The sequence below is a fragment of the Choloepus didactylus genome, chromosome 2 (genome assembly GCF_015220235.1).
Source record: "Choloepus didactylus isolate mChoDid1 chromosome 2, mChoDid1.pri, whole genome shotgun sequence".
NCBI classification, from domain to species: domain Eukaryota; kingdom Metazoa; phylum Chordata; class Mammalia; order Pilosa; family Megalonychidae; genus Choloepus; species Choloepus didactylus.
The window spans coordinates 201582344-201599653 of NC_051308.1; the positions used below are offsets into that span (position 1 = coordinate 201582344).

General features: G+C 43.9%; 2 protein-coding genes across 4 annotated transcripts in view; both read right to left on the reverse strand.

The window, feature by feature from the left end:
• NSUN4 (NOP2/Sun RNA methyltransferase 4) overlaps positions 1 to 14212 on the reverse strand; it is a 46968-nt gene extending 32756 nt beyond the window's left edge. Inside the window, exons 1-4 of one of the 3 annotated variants that reach the window (XM_037827324.1) lie at positions 14056 to 14212; positions 9315 to 9658; positions 5976 to 6130; positions 3300 to 3421 (exon numbers count right to left, since the gene is read on the reverse strand). In XM_037827324.1, the coding sequence (XP_037683252.1) occupies positions 3300 to 3421; positions 5976 to 6130; positions 9315 to 9658; positions 14056 to 14148 (714 nt within the window). In that variant the 5' untranslated portion in view covers positions 14149 to 14212. Of the gene's footprint in view, positions 1 to 3299; positions 3461 to 5975; positions 6131 to 9314; positions 9659 to 10136; positions 10539 to 14055 lie in introns of those variants that run through there. The other 2 variants (XM_037827323.1, XM_037827325.1) reach the window with 2 other exon arrangements.
• On the reverse strand, positions 10731 to 14046 carry LOC119527382 (sperm head and tail associated protein-like). Its single transcript, XM_037827322.1, has one exon. The coding sequence runs from the start codon at positions 13700 to 13702 to the stop codon at positions 10766 to 10768; it is 2937 nt and encodes a 978-aa protein (XP_037683250.1). The 5' UTR covers positions 13703 to 14046; the 3' UTR covers positions 10731 to 10765.
• Positions 14213 to 17310: the final 3098 nt, after the last annotated feature.

The following is a 17310-nucleotide window of genomic DNA, read 5'->3' on the forward strand; positions in this document are numbered from 1 at the left end:
TGAATTTGTTCAAAGCACATTCTCTGACCACAATGGAATACAAGTAGAAGTCAGTAACCATCAGAGACTTGGAGAATTCACAAACACCTGGAGGGTAAAAATGAGGGGGAGATGAAAACATTCCTGGATTATCAAAAGCTGAGGGACTTCATCACCAGTAGATCAGTCCTGCAAGAAATGCTAAAGGGAGTTGAGCAGGCTGAAAGGAAGGGACACTAAACAATTGACTGAAACCACATGAAGAAATAAAGATTTCTAGTAACAATCACATGGTAAATATAAATATCAATAACTACAGTATTTTTGATTTGTAACTCCACTGTTTACTTCCTACAGGAACTAAAATACATTAACTGTAATGATAAATCAGCAGTTTTGGACTAAATGTAAAATATGTAATTTTTGACAAGAACTACATAAAGGTGGGGGAATTGAGGAGTATAGGAACATAGTTTATGTGTCCTATTGAAGTTAAGTTGGTATCAAAGAAAAACAAGATTGTTATAGATTTAAGAGGTTAAATTTAAGCCCCACGGTAAACACAAGGAAAGTATCAGAGAATATGACCATAGATATGAAAAGCAGAGTATGGGTTATGAGAAGTGGGGGAAGGGGCAATGGGGAGTTAAGAAATGAGTGTAGGGCTTCTGTTTGGGGTGAAGGAAAATTTCTAGTAATGGATGATGGGAAGGTGATAGCATTGCAACATTCTAAATGTGATTAATCCCACTAATGGAATGCTAGGGAGGGGCTGGAATGGGAAGATTTAGGCTGTATGTATGTTTCCACAACTGAAAAAAAAAAGACAGTCTAAATAGATGACAATTAAATGCCAAGGATGATCCTGGATGGGATATGAGGATGGAGGAGAGGAGACTCAAAGGGACACAGATGGGACATAAGAAAAAAAAAAAAAAGGAAATATAGAATCTAAGCTTTGTATCAATGTTGAATTTCTTGAACTTCTTAGCTGCGCTTAATGGGACTGCATGAAAGAATGTTCTCTTTCATGGGAAAGGTATATGTGAATTTTATCATTTGTTCAAGGATGTGTGCAGCTTACTCTCATATGTTCAGAAGACAGAGCAATAGATGATGGATGACAGATAGGAAGGAAGGGAGAGAGGGAGGGAGGGAAAGAAAGAAACAGTGGTGTGACAGGATGTTAAAGTTGGTGGATTGGGGTATCGAGGGAGGGAGGTTGGGGTATCGAGGGAGGGAGGTTGGGGTATGCTGGAGTTCTGTGTATGGTGTCTGTATTGTTTTTGCAACTGTTCCTGTAAGTTTGAATTTATTTCAAAATATAAAAAAAAAAAAAAAATGATCTCAGGTTACCAGGAGCCGGGATGGAGGTAGGGAATGAAGAGTTAATGTTTAAATTGTACAGTTTTTATGTAGGTTGATTGTAAGTTTTGGTAATGGATGGTGGTGATGGTAGCACAATATTGTGAATGTAATTAACAGCACTGGATTATATATTAGAATGTGGTTAAAAGGGGAAATTGTGGGTTGTATATATGTCACTAGAATACAAATTTAAAAACATAGGACTGTGTAACACAGTGAATCCTAGTGTAAACAATGGACTAGAGTTAAAAGTACAATTATAAAAATGTTCTTTCATGAATTATGACCAATGTACCATACTGATGAAAGATATTAATAATAGGGTGGTTTATGGGAAGTCTATTTTATGATGATTTTTTTGTAAATGTACAACTTCTCTAATTAAAACAAAAACTCAGGATGGATCAATAACTGAAATACAAGAGCTAAACCTATAAAACACTTAGAAGAAAACATAGTGGAAAATCTTTAGGATCTTGTATTTGGCAATGGATTCTTAGATATGACACCAAAAGCACAAACAAAAAAGAATAATTAGATAAACCGGACCTCAAAATTAAAGCCTTTAGTGCATCAAAGGACATTATCCAGAAAGTGAAAACACAATCTACAGAATGGGAGGAAATAGTTGAAAATTATATTATCTGATAAGGGTTTAATATCCAAACAATGTCTACAACTCAACAGTAAAAAGATAACCCAATTAAAAAATGGGCAAAGGACTTGAACAAATATTTCTCTAGAGAAGATACACAAACAACCAATAAGCACATGGAAAGATGCTCAATGTCATTAGTCATTAAATGCAAATCAAAACCACAATGAGATACCAGTCCATACCCCTAGGATAGCTATTTAAAAAAAAGAAAAAAAAAAAGAAAGTAAAAGTATAGGAGAGGATGTGGAAAAATTGGGACTCTCACATATTGTTGATGGGAGTGTAAAACGGTATAGCCACTGTGGAAGAGTTTGGTGGAAATTTTTTTATTTTTTTAAGGAAAAAAAACCTACATAATTTCTACCATGGCCATCTTGGCAGTAAAACATTTTAAACTGCTGAAATTGTAGTTTTGGTTCAGAAACAAGTTGTATGTTTTCACCCCTAATTATGGGGAAAAAATCAGTGCTGTGTGTTGTTTGTTCTACCATGGAGATTAGCAGAAACTATGACACTCTTGGCCCATTCTGTTTAGAAATATATTTCAAACATTTAGTAATTGAAAAAAAAATTATTCAGCCATAAAAAGGAATGGCATTCTGAATCACGCTTTAACATAGAAGAACCTTGAAGACATCCTGTTGAATGAAATAAGCCAGACACAAAAGTATAAATATTGTATGATTCCATTTATATAAAATAGCTAGAATAAGCAAATCCATAGAGAACGAAAGCAAATTAGAGGTTACCAGGGGTTGGAGGAAGGGGGAATGGGGAGTTATTATTTAATGTATATAGAGTTTCTGTCTGGGGAGAAGAAAAGTTTTAGGTAATGGATGGTGGTGCTAGTAGTACATTGTAAAAGTAATTAAAACCACTGAATTGTACACTTAAAAATGGCTAAACTAGCCAATTTTGCGGTGTGTGTACATATATATATATCTATATAGATAGATAACCACAAAAATAAATAATTAAATAAATACAATGAGCTTATTCATACTTATCTTCATGAGGGACTCTGAATAACCCAGTGACTTGAGAAACAAAATATACCTAATAACCTTTTTTCCCACTGGGTCAGGTTCAAACTCTTTTTGCTGCTATCTCTAACGAAGATAGCAGCCATTCATCTAGCTAAACTGACAAGTCTGCAGATGGTTGTTTTGTCCTATTATCCATGGGTACCTGGCCAGGCCCAGAAAGAGCCCTACATGTTCAAACAAAGAGGCTGGATCCTACCCCTCAGGGCAAGATTTGGCTGATTGGGTATCCTAGGTTAGGAATCACTCACCCGGTCATAGGTGTCCCCCTCCAGTTCTCCCCACTTTCTGCCATCCCATGAGGTGACTCGAACTCGATTCCCATCCCTGATATCTTGAGGCACATAGCTCTTTAGCACATTCTGTAGTCTGCCTGTTCGAGAAGTGGACAGATCATTGGCAGCGAGATTGCCTATAAGAATAAAGAAACTTCAGAGGCCATGGCCCAGTGAAACATCCCACCAGCACCAGCACTGGTGGAGAGTCAGACCAATCCCCAAAGTCAATCAAAGCAGACCACAGGTGCAGGACTGAGGTGGAAAGAAGACATTTATTATGTGCATGAAACAGTACCAAACACTTTAGAGCAGGGGTTGCAAAATTGATAAACACCTACAGGGTTCAGAAAAGTTACATAAATAAATATAGCAGACCAGGTAATAATATTTATTTCTAAAGAAATATGCTCTCTTCCAATTTTTTTTAAAATGTTACTCTTCATCTTCAGTAGACACGTGCTATTTACCCAAAATTTATTCTCTTATTCCTCAGTACTAGATGGGAGGGGGCAATGTGCCCCAAAAGACTACATTTCTCAGCCTTCTTTTATAGCTAGGATGTTTATATGACTAAGTTTTGGTCAATGAGTTGTAGGAAGAAGTACTTTGTAGGTCTTCTGGGATGTTTAAAAGGAGCTGACAAAATTGGGGAGACTTGCCTCTTTTGCCCAGTCCTCTCCTGCCTACAATTTGAATGTGATGGCTGGAGTTACAGCAGCCATATTGGACCACGAAGTAATCCTGAGGCTAGAAGTCAACAATAAAATAGGTTGCAAAATGAAAAAAGGAGTTCAAGTCCCCAGTGATATGGAGCCTCCATACAAGCTCTGGACCTATACCCCCAGCTTCTCTTACGTAAGAGAGGAACTTTTCTTCTTTAAACCAGTTATTTGGGTTTTCTACTGCATGTAACCAAGCCTAATCCTAATGATTCACCATCTACCTTTCATTTTCCCTTTTTTGATAGACATGAGTTCAATAAATATCTCACTTTACTCTTAGCTCTACTATAATAAAAATACTACTGCAAGCTTGATGATAAATGGTGATTGGATCTGGCAGAGTCCAGGAGCCATGGGGAGGGGTAGGAACTGTGCTGAAGAATTAGAGAGCACATACCTTATCTATCAGGAATGATCACAATGAAGATCCAGCTTAGTGTTGCCACTCAAAGGAGTAAAAATTGGATTCTCTGCTCTAGAGGAATTTGCAGCAGGATATGAACTAAAAACAAGAAAGCTGGGTTCTAGTTCTGATTCTGCCTCTTACTCATGTATGATTTAAATTACTTAATCTGTCCAGAGCTCGGTTTCCTTCCTTCATAGTGTATGAGGGCTAGAGTTAGGTAAACTTTAAGTTTCCTTCCTGCAATGTGATTCTGTCTTCCTGGGATCAAGGAGTTACATGGGTGAGGAGCTGAGATGAGATGCGGGTGCTGGTAATTCAGTACACCTTTGAAGAACTCTCAATTATCTTTACATTGCCCTTCTCCCTCCTCTTAGTTCAAGTTCTTTCTCTTCCATGTAACCCTACCGTCTTTCACACCCATTTGATAAGATTCCCACAGCTCTGTCAGATCAGCACAGTCCAGCAGGTAGGCTGGGTCCCCTTGCACTGTAATTACTAAGCTACATCAACATCTTTTCTCCTCTCCCTCTGGAATTCCAGAGGGTTGAGACCAAATGTAGTACATCCCTGAATCACCCATGGTTCTTACTATGAGGCTGGAGACTAACTCAAACTGTGCAAGCTGGCTGACTAGAACTGGAAAAGAAGAGTCCAGACCCAACAGGAAGGTTCAGGCACTAGGCAAGCCTGAGGGCTGAGCTCCAGGGTGGCTGTGAAAGCCGTAACGCCCTTGTGGACATTTCTCAGGTCCCCTATTTTAAGGCAGGATGCCGGGCTGTGGATGACTGAAGTGAGCAATCATGGCACATGAGGCCCAGGCTGGGCCACACTAATGAGATGAACCAGACTTGGGCCTGTCTCCAAGGAACTCACAGTCTTGAAGAGGGAGAATATGCATACCCGGGAAAGCTCTGGCATAAGGCTAATGTGCTAACAGTTACAAGGGTGATGCTCACAGTGTGGGAGCACAGGAAACAATCAATTCTGATTTTGTCAGTAGCGGTCATGAGAGAAGACTTCCAAGAGGTGGCACACGTGAGCTGAGGCTTAAAAGCTAAAAGGATTTGGACAGCAGAACTGAGGTGGAATAGGGACATTTTAGAGAGAGACACAATGTGAGCAAAGGTGGAGGCTTGTTTAGTGGACTGTGGCTGAAACAAACAAAGCCTGGAGAAGGGTGACATATAAAGCTATAAAGGGCAATGCAGTCAGATCTTACCATTTCAGCGGATAGGCTAAGGAAATGGGACTTAATTTTGGAGACAAAGTAAGCAGAGACAGAGGGGTGAAGGAAGGAGCCATGTGATTGATCAGGGCCCTGCTTTAAACTGCCTTTGGAGACCTTGCCCAGCAATCTTCCTTGGCCAACTGACAGAAGAAGGAGGGGGCAATTAAAAGTTGAGAAAAAAATGCACCAGTTAGCAAGCAAGCACTATTTCCCTCTCTGATCCTGGGACCAGAGAGCCCATTATATTCAGTGTGCCACTGACGAGGTGAAGTGGGGGGCCTTCCAAGACTTACGGCAACAACCAGTCTGAAGCAATGCTAGTGTCTTTCCCCCAGGGGCTGCACACAGGTCAAGCACAGTGTCCCCGGGCTGCAGGCCAAGGGCCAGGACAGGCAGCAAGGAGGCGGCATCCATCAGGTAGTAGTTCAGGATACCCAGGCTGCTGAGCCTGCAAAAGAGACCATGTTGTCCAATTCCAGGTCAGGAGACCCACTGGGAGTCAAAATGCAGGCCCTCAGGAGCTACCACCAAGCTCTGCTCAGTGAAACTCTTTATTTCTCAGACCCACACACCTACTTTCTCCCTCATTCATCTACAGAGCATCCAGAGTGATCCTTTCAATTCATCCAATCCATCCATACTAGCTTCTGTGCTCTTCCTCAGTTAAGCCATGCATGCTCCTGTTTTGGGCTTTTGCAGATGCTATTACTTCTGCCTGCAACACTCTTCCCCCAAATATTTGTGAATTGCTCCCTTACATCTTTCAAGTCTCTCATCAAAAGTTACCTCATCTGAGAGGCACTGGCATTCCCTGACCACTCTATCTAAGATAGCAGCTCTCTACTCCCATCGCCTTCTATCCCTCTACCCAGCATTACTTTTCTTTAAAGCACTTACTATTCACTTTATATGTAAAGATGAATTATATTTTTTTCTATCTCCTCCCTATTCGAATGTTAGCTCCATAGGGTAGGGATTTTGTCTATGTTCATTGTAAAATCCCTAACACTTAATACAGTGCCTGGCACATAGCAGGAACTCAGTTTTATTGGGTTACACATTGAGATACAAAGTGTTTTGCAGGTTCTAGAGGAAAGCCATCAGTTATGTTTGTCAGAGTTACCTGAGTTGGGACCTGATGAAGGACTAGAACTTTATCAGGTAAAAAAGGAAGAGGAACATTCCAAGCAGAAGAAAAAAGAATGAGCAAAGACAGAAACATGCAAACTCACAGTTTCTTTCAGGAACAGTGAGTCATCAGGTGTGGTAGAAACACAATGTGCATGAGATTGAGATTGGAAAGCAGAGTCAGGCTGTAAAAGGTCTTGAACCTTTTGCTAAAGAGTCTGGACTACAACCTGTAGGCAGTTACCAATGATTTTTAAGGACAACGACATGTCAGATCTAAATGAGTAATTTAGCATGCCACTGACAAGAAAGCTACATAGAGTAAAAGGAACAAAATTAGAGATAGATACCGGAGAAGACTGTTGCAAGAATCCAAGTGAGAGCTGATGAGGCATGAAGAGAGGCAGCAGTGGTGTGGGTAGAGAGGGAGAGACAACTGACAACAGCCTATCTGGTCACAGAAAGGCTCCCCACTCCCAAGCCAATTGTCATAGGGCAACTGGTAGTAATCAATTCCTCTGCATGAGACACAGCCTTTGGGGACAGACTCAAGGAGAGAAACCTTGCTGTCCCGACTGAGAGGGTCTGGGAGAAGGATGTGACAAAACATAAGACATGGCACCACTGGGGTCAGCTACAAGAGCTACAACCCCCAGTCCTGAGGTTGTGACACCTCCAGCATTTACAAATGAGGTCAGGCTGAGAGGATCTTTTCAAAATCAAACCACAATTGGATTGTCTGTGAAAACAGTGTGCCTCATGCTTCACAAGGGAGAATGACAAGACTGAGAAATCTGAAAAAGACACAGAATTGCTGTCACATCAGCACTGGCCCATGAAACCCATGCTCATCAAATCAAATCCCTTCCCTTTGGAAGCATCACTCCTTAATCTTTTTTTGGTTCATGGTTTTAAGAATCTGCCAAAAGCTACAGTCCCTCTTTCCAAAAAAGGCACACACAATTTTGCAGACTATTTCAGCAGGTTCCTGCACTCCCTGAATATCCTTGAACTCCTGAGAGGTTAAGATTCCCTTGATTACAGGTAGCCCATCAAGGCAAAAAAAAAATATATATATATATATATACACACACATATACATACACATACACATACATATATACATATATACATATATACATATATACATATATATATGTATATATATATATATATATATAGAGAGAGAGAGAGAGAGAGAGAGAGGGAGAGAGAGGGAGAGAGGGAGAGAGAGAGGGAGGGAGAGAGAGAGAGAGTGTCTTGGTGAAAGGACAGATAACCTCCAGAAATCTGCTGTGGTTGCCTCCCCCCACTATTTTCAAGGTATCCTCCGTCCTGACTTGAGCCCCACTCTGAGTAGGCACCAAGCAACTCAAGCAATTTAGGAAACCTCATAAGCTCCATGGTTCTGCCTAGAACAACTGCCTCTGAATTGGTCTCCAAACCTGCCCCGATCTATCCCCAACACACAAAGACTAAAATGATTTTCCTGAACCATAACTTTGATGAAAGTAATACGGAAAGGAAGAGATACTATTTTTTAGTGCTATATAGCAGGCACTAAGCTACCTAGGTGTTTACTATCCATCATTTCATTTAATCCTCACCACAACCCTGAGGCAGGAGAGCCCAGATTCCAGGGCCAGACTGCCCAAGTATCATTAGCTGTGTGACCTAATTACTTGACTTCTCTGCGCCTCAGTTTCCTCGTCTGTAACAAGAGTTCCTGCCAAAAAGTGTTACTGAAAGAATTAACATAAGTGCTTAGAACAGGTACACACAGTGAGCTAGGGTGTTAGCTATTACTATTATTTTCAAGATACGGAAACCATGGCTCAGTTATCCAATACCACATACCTGATAAAAGGTAAAGGTAAGATCCAAATTTAAGTTTGCCTGACTCCAAAGCCCATGCTTATAACCACTGTGAACTACTGCCTTTCCTCTACTCAGAAACACTTTTCAGTGTTTCTCTAGAACAGATCTTGGCAATTTATAGCAAAATGTCCTTAATAGGCACATGGCCCAAAGCCACCCAGCGCTGGCAGTCCCAGGCATTTCCAAGCAACCCTGGGTCACCAGAAAAATCTTTCCTCAACCTATAAGCTTTTGGAACTCAAAGTACCCACACGTGACCCTATATACTTTTCCAGCCCCACCTTTCATTTCTCTTAAGCACACAGCCTTCCCTCAAGCCAGATGCTAGGACTATTGCAAAGCCTCCTAATTTATCTCCCCATTTCCAGCCCTGTCCCTCTCCAATCTGTTTTCCACACAGAAGGAAGAGTGTTATTTTAAAAATTCAAATCTGATCATGTCATCCCCAGCTTAAAACCTTTCATGGCTTTCTCTTCCTCTTAGGGAAGAAAAATACCTAGCACATATAAGCACTCAGTAAATATTAAAATACTATGATCATTATTATGGAGGGCAAGAGCTGGGATTCTTCCTGCCTACTTCCAACAGGCACTCAGGACAGCCTCAGCCATGGCTTCAGATCCTACCTTGCAGGAGGGAAGCGGCTGACATCTCCTCTAGCAAAAGTGAAGCATCGAAGGTTTGGACTGCAGGCCCAGGAACTGGGGGCTGATGCTGCAGTTTGGTTACTCTCAGGCTCTAGTTCCCAGTGGGAGATGGCTTCATTCACAAAGTCCCTGGCACTCAGCTGCTCCAGCTCAGCAATCACATGATCCCAAGAAGCAAAGTTATTGACCAATGCACCATATTTCTGCTCTGAGAGGAGACTGACCCGGATCGATGGCCAAAGATCCCCAAACTGCACACTGTAGGTCATGTCAAAATTCTGCAGAGCCAGTCGGGTGGCAGGGAATTTGGGCTCTGTGGCAGCCTAAAGAGAAAGAAAAGGCTTACTGGTCTTCCCACCTTGCCTCTACCCCCTATTGCCTGACCCCATGAATACCTCAGAGCCCTGGAACAAATTTGGATCCAGTCAGTACCCACTCCTGCCTTTGCATCCTGCCTCTGCTTGCCAGAGAAGTGTAGGAAAGAAAAGTAGTGGGGAGCCAGTCTCCTCCTTTCAGGGTTGAGAGAGAAAGGAAGCTATAATGGTCACAATAGCATCTGAGGGTCAACAAGAAGGTGGCCATTCCCTGAGGCCTAGGAGTTAGAGGAACTTTGAGAATGGGCACTCGAGAGAGGAATCAGGAGAAGCTTCAAGTTTAAAAACAAAAGACCAGTTCCCTCTGAACAGTCTTATTTTCCAAAGCACTTTCATTTCTATTAGCATATGTGAACATCATATCAGATAGTTCAGTGGGATTAAAAAAAAAATAACCCTCCACATGTGGAGATATGAGGGTACTTACCTAAGGCATGCACCATAATGCTCAGGATCGTAGGGCTGAGGGTCATTTTGGGAGAGTTTCCAAATCCCAGGAAGGTAGGATGAGGAGAACTCATGAGGTATGACCTGAATTGGTAACTGCTTGTAGGGGTTGCAGAGAAGTACATGAGTTGGGCATGAAAAACACAGGTGGATTAAAAGGAAAATGAGATTTCAGGTGAGGAGTTCACAAGTTGGTACTGGTTGTCATGGCTGGGATCCTCGCTATGGCTCGCAGTCTTATTACTGTCTATGACTTTTGCTCCGGTCTAGATTTTTTGTTCTGGTCAGAACTCTTGCTCTGGCCCTCATTTCTTACGGCGGGGACTCTTGCTCCGACTTTTGCTATGGTGGGAACTCTTGCTCCGACTCCGACTCCCACTAAAGTGGGCTTTCTTGGTCTGGTTCCAACTTCTGCCATGGTGGGTACTCTTGTTCTGACTCTCTTTTCTGCTAAGAAGGGGACTGTCACTCTGGCTTTCTTTTCTGCTAAGGGGGGGACTCTCACTCTTGCTCTCTTTTCTGCTAAGGGGGGGACTCTCACTCTTGCTTTCTTTTCTGCTAAAGTGGAGACTCTTGTCGTGGCTCCAATTTATGCCATCATGGGGACTTTCACTCTGGCCCTGGTTTCTGCTGAAGCAGAGACTCTCGCTCTGGCCCCGACTGATGCTTTGGTGGGGACTCGCTCTGGCTCCGACTTATAGTATGATTGGGATTCCTGCTTGGACTCTGACTTCTGCTTTGGCAAATAGGACTCCCACTTCCGCTTGGGACGATACTCTTGCTCTGGCTGTCATTACTCTGGCTTTCACTAATAATTGTCGAACTACAGTTGGGATTAGTGGTACAGCTGGAACTCTTGGATGAAGGCAAAGGGCAAGAGTAGGGAATCTGGGGGGGCTCTTTACAGGAGCCTTGCGATGCCACAGAGTAGACATGGAAGCCACAGGGGGTAATATCAGGGCAGACTTGGGCTCGGGGGGCAATGGGTAAGCTTTTGGGGTCAAAGGGTGTTCTCAAAGGGATGAAAGAATAGATGTGGGTAGAACAAGGGGGCAACACGGGCTGGCGATGGGGTTGAGGGGGAGGCCTCGGAGTGCTGTGGGTGCAACACGGGGGTACCATTGGCTGGTTATGACACTGAGGGTGGCCTGTGGAGTGACTGAGAAAATCAGAGAGTAGGCCGGGATGGGGGGTGGAGGGAACCACAGAGTAAATATGGGTGCTGCAGTGCGATCCTATGGGGAGTCCATGGGGGCTTCTCTGAGGTATGGCAGGATCACAAGGAAGACAGAGGGGAAGGGAAGGGGGTGGGGCAGTTTTGAGGATTCTAGGGATTACAGTGGGTAAGGCAGTGCCTGGGGGAAGTTCTTTGGGACAGGAATTTGATGCAGTTGTAACAGATGGCTCCTTACAAGGAATGGAGAGGCTGGAGGGGCAGGAGGGGGGTGGCGGAGAAGTGCTGGCCTTTGGGGACCCATACTGGCCAGGAGCAAAGGGCTGGGGGAGGGCAACCTTGGAACGACACCTGTGGGAAGTACGTGACTGTCTTAACTCTGAAGATTTGAGGGTCTTCCTTTGGGGGGAAACCAGGGTGGGGAGAGGGAGTTCATTATAGCCTCTGCAGGGGGGTGACTGGGATGGAAATATGAACTGGTTGCTCATGGGTGAAGGGAAGGGGAGAGCAGAATAAGAACAGGGGGAGGACAGGGAAGGAGGGGGTTCTTGGGAGGAAGGGGGACCAGAAATCATGGTGCCTGGAGTAAGGAAAAGGAAAGAGCTCCCACCAGTCTCCCAGGAGAGCATGGACCCAAAACAAGGCTTCCTTGGGATCTGGGACTGGAGTGGGCAGGGAGAACAAGTACACCCTGGGGGCAGGGAGTAAGGGTTCCCAGGGGCAGGTATGTGGGCCTCTGGGGGAGGAGGGGCATTGTGATAAGAGCCCTCCTGAGGTGGGCTGGGAAAGTCAGAGATGCCTGCATGAGAGGAAAGTGAGGAACCGCAATAATTTTCCCCAAGGGGCAGGTCAAGATGTGGTTTGGGTTCACAAGAGTCTGGAGGCTTAAGGCAGCCATGGTGAAAGCTGCTGGTGGGCGGGAGAGATTCTGGGGAAAGAGGAGGGTCATTATAACTTCTCTCCGAGGGCCAGCGAGAGGGCAGAGGGGAGATCGTAGGCCCAGTTTCCAAAAGCCTGTGAGAAAGGGATGGAGAGACTATAGGTCTAGTTTCCACAGGCAAGTGAGTAAGAGGAGGTGAAATCACAAGGCCAGTTCCCAGGGGTCTATGAGTAAGAGGAGGAGAAATCATGGGGCAAGTTCCCTGGGGCCCATGAGGCAGGGGAGATGAAATCAAGGGACTAGTTCTGGGGGGTACATGAGTGAGAAGAGGTGAAATCATGGGGCCAGTTTCCTGGGGACTATGAGTGACAGGAAGTGAAATCATGGGGTCAGTTTCCAGGGGCTCATGAGCGAAGGGAGAGGAAGTCAAGGAGCCAGTTCCTGGGGTCTGATGAGCCAGAAAAGAAATCATGGGGCCAGTTTCCAAGGGCACATGACTGCAGGGAGGAGAGGTCAAGGGGCCAGTTCCTTGGGTCTGATGAGCCAGAGAAGGTGAAATCATGGGGCCAGTTTCCAATGGGACATGAGCACAGGAAGGAGAGGTCAAGGGGCCAGTTCCTCGGGTCTTTTGAGCCAGAGAAGGTGAAATCATGGGGCCAGTTTCCAAGGGGACATGAGTGCAAGGAGGGGAGCTCAAGGAGCCAGTTCCTTGGGTCTTTTGAGCCAGAGAAGGTGAAATTATGGGGCCAGTTTCCAAGGGCACATGAGTGTGGGGAGGGGAGGTCAAGGGGCCAATTCCTGGGGTCTGATGTGCGAGAGTAGAGGAGGTCTCCGCGCCGGTTCCCGGGGCTGAAGAGTATTCACTACAGTAACAGAGGTAAGTGTGCCGGTCAAAGTGAGGGCTTCGGGGACAGGAACGCGGCAATCTCGGGAGCCTGATCCCGTTGCAATAAGGGCTCCGCGGACAGGAAGAGGGCGACCCCATACGACTGAATCGGCCAAAATTAGGGCTCGGAGGGGGCGAACACGACTGGCTGGGTCCGCGGCTGTGGAGCCGAGTGAGGAGTCGGGGAGAGCAGGGTTCAAAAGAATACCTCCCCGGGCGCAGGGGGAGCGGTGGGGAGGCGGGAGGTGGGGGCGGGGAGGTAATCGTTCGGGGAGGAGAGGGGGGTGGGCCGGTTACGAAGGTAACTCCAGGGTGACTGGCGAGGCCAGGGAAAGCGTCCCTGGAAAAGTGGGAAGAGCCCAAGGGGTGAGGGGAGTCACTGCACCTTTTGCCTGGGTTTGGGGAAAGCTCGGGAGCTTGGGCAGGGTGTTCGCTGTAACCTTTCCTGGGCGCCAGGGGCAACTCGAGGGTGAGGAAGGGGCTGAATCCTTTCCCGGAAGGCGGCGGCGACCCAGAAAAGAGGAAGGGAGAGTCGTTAAGACATTTTCTGAGGGGTGAGGTCGGCCGTACTGGAAGTTCGAGGAGGAAAGGAGGAGAAGAGGTCATGGGGAGGGGGGAGGGAAGGTTGGGTAGGAAAGAAGGGGAGGGAGGGAAAGAGGGAGGTAAGTGGAAGGGAGAGTGGTGGTCAAGGTAACCTCTAGCTGGGCAACAAGAGGCGGTGACAACTGAAAGAACGAGGGCGGAGTGGTGACGTCACATAGAGGGGCGGGGTCAGAAGACGGCGGACGTCAAGCAAAGCCGAAGGCTTGCGATGAAATGAAAGCGCGGTCAAAGGTGCTAACTTAACAGACTTGGGGGAGCAAGGGTGGGAAGAGCCCAGTGACCCCCCTGAGGGGCAGGGGAAGGAGACCCAGATGCCGCCACCGCTGCTCCCTCCTCGGCCCCCGGCCTGACCTTACCCATTTCTTCTTATGTCGATGTCTCCGCGGAGCCGCTGCGAAGTATGCGCGCCTCAGCAGCTCTCGAACACCACTCAACAGCGGTGCAGCCATGACAGCGTGCGCCGCCAAGTAGTTCCGACCGCAACAGTAGCCGGCAACCCGCGGGTTCCGGAGAGGTGGTGCGCGCCCGTCTGGAGCCGGAAAAGGGAGGGAATTACGTACGACACTTTCCCCAGGGCTCCGCCCACCTCTGTATCCTCGGTGTAAAGCCCGCCCCAGAAAAGTGTTTTATAAAATGATCATTTGACAGCCGATGATCGGAATAGGTGGAAGAAGAGGCAGGGAAGTCAGGTGAGAGAAAAGGATGGTTTGGATTGAGAGGTGGCAATGAAGAGGGAGAGAAGAGGATGGATTCCGTTTGTAATCAAGACATAGAATTACAGGGTTTGTTGACTGCGAGTTAGACTGAGGAATGGATCTATAATGACTCCAAGTTTTCTGGCTTGGGTGGTTCCATTTATTGAATTGGGGGCACAAAAGGAGGATTGGGTATGGGAGAAGATGGTGAGTTCAATCCTGGACATGCTGAGTTTGAGGTGCCTATAGAATATCCACATAGAGGGATGAAGTTCTCAGAAAAGAGGTCGGGGTTGGAAAATGGAGATTTGGGATTATCAATCTATAGATGGTAATGGGAGTTAAGTGTTGCGCCAGAGATAGTGTGGTCCACAAAGCCGAAAATATTTGCTATCTGGCTCTTTAAAGAAAAAAATTTCCTGACCCCTGGTTTGTAGGATCTGTAGTGAATTTCCCATCTCTCATTCTGGTATTGGTAATTTGTGGTCCTATCTTTTGTAAAAATTCACCTATTTCATCGATTATCTAGGTTTTCCAGGGCTGCCATAACAAAGGAGCACAAACTGGATGGCTTAAAACAACAGAAATTTATTGTTTCACAGTTGGAGGCTGGAAGTCTGAAATCAAGGTGTCGACAAAGGCTGCTCCTTCTGAAACTTGATGGGGAGAATCCTACCTTGCCTCTTTTAGTTTCTGGAGTTTGCAGGCAGTCCTTGGTCCTCCTTGGCTTGTAAATACATCTCTGCCCCCGGTCTCCACCTGGCCTTCTTTCTTGTCTCTATCTTTACATGGTCTTCTCCCCTGTGTCCTTGTCTGTGTCTCCTCCCCCTTCTTATAAGGACACCAGTCTTACCCACGATATAGATAACCCTTTTTAGGTTCTAATGACTTGGAATAGCTAGCAGTAAATACCTGAAACTATCAAATTGCAACCCAGGACCCTTGAATCTTGAAGATGATTGTATAACAATGTAGTTTATGAGGGGTGACAATGTGATTGGGAAAGCCATGTGGATCACACTCCCCTTTGTCCAGTGTATAGATGGATGAGTAGAAAAACGGGGGCAAAAAAAGAGAAAAAAAAGGCACCCAGTGTTCTTTTTTACCTTGATTGTTCTTTTTCACTTTAATTTTTATTCTTATTACTTTTGTGTGTGTGGTAATGAAAAGGTTCAAACACTGATTTTGGTGATGTATGCACAACTGTATGATGGTACTGTGAACAACTGTACACTTTGTATGACTGCATGGTATGTGAATATATCTCAATAAAATTGAATTATAAAAAAAAAAAAAGGACACCAGTCATGTTGGATTAAGACCCACCCTAATCCAGTTTCACCTCATCTTAATAACATCTTCCAAGACCCTATTTCCAAATAAAATCTTATTCACAGGACCAAGGGTTAAGACTTGAACATGTGTTTTTAGGGAATTCAACCCTCAATTCAACCCATAACAGTGATCTTTTCAAAGAACCAGCTTTTGGTTTCACTGGTTTTCTCTTTTGTTTCTTTTCTATTTCGTTGATTTCTGCTCTTTACTATTGCTTTCTACTTAATTTGTTCTTTTTTATTGTTAGCTGTCTTTCAAATAAATTTTAAAATAAGTTAAAATGTCTATTATATTTACTCATATATTTATCTTTCTGGCACTCTTTAATTCATTGATAATATGTCTTGTAGTCTGGGTCTGCTGATAATGAGGTCTCAGCTTTTGTTTGCTTGAAAGTGTGTTTATTTTGCTTTCATTAAAAAAAAACTTATTTTGAAATAATTTTAAACTTCAGGAAAATTGTGAAAATCATGCAAAACCAATGTAGAGAACTCCAATATACCCCTACCCAGTTATCCAGATTTACCAACTTTTAACATTTTACCATGTCTGTTATATCATTCTATCTTTATTTTCTAAACAGTTGAGAATAGGTTCCATGCATAAGGCTCCTTTAACACTTGCTGCTTCCATGTTTATGCTTTCATTCCTGAATAATATTTTTGTTAGATGCAGAACTGTGGTTCAAAATATTTTCTTTCAGAACTTTTACAGGTGTGTTGTTTCTTATGAGGCATGGTAATTCTTACATTGTACCTCTGTATGTAATGCATCATTTTAATTTTCTTTAACGGCTTTTAAGATTGTCTCCTTATTTTATGATTTTCTCCTTATTCCTGGTTTTCAGTAATTTGAAGATAATGTCACTGGGAGTGATTTTCTTTGTGTTTATTCAGGTTTTTTGTTTGTTTGGTTGGTTGGTTTTTGTTTTTTGTTTTTTTTAGCTTCTGGGTTGTGTGAGTTTATAATGTCATCAAATTTGAAAAATTTCAGCCATTACTGCTTCAAACATATTTTTATGACTCCCCCTTCTTTTTTGGGCAGTTTGATTTTGTACCGCAACTTATATTGACTTGACTTTATTTTTTTTTCTCTTTAAGTTTCAGTTTTAATAGTTTCTGTTGTTGTTGTATTCAAGTACATTCCAATACACTAATTTTTTTTTCTTCTGCAGTGTGTTTAATCTCCAGTTAATTTGTCCAGTGAATTTTCAATTTCATATATTGTGTTTAAGCTCCAGAAGTTCCGATTGATTCATTTTCATATTTTCTGCTTCTCTCCTCATTATGTTCCTAATTTCCTTTAAATCACTGAACACACTTTTAATAGCAGTTTCAAAGTCCTTGTCAGCTAATTTGATCATCTCTGTCATTTCTGATTCTATTGAATATTTTTTTCCTGATTATTGGTCACATTTAACTGCTTCTATGCACGTTGAGCCTTTTCCTATTGAATGCCGGAATTATGAAATTTACATTACTGAATGCTAGATTTTGTTGTCTTCTTTAAAATGCTTTTGACTTTGTTCTGGTAGGCAGCCAGGTTTTTTGTTAATCATCTCAATCATTTTAAGGCTCATTT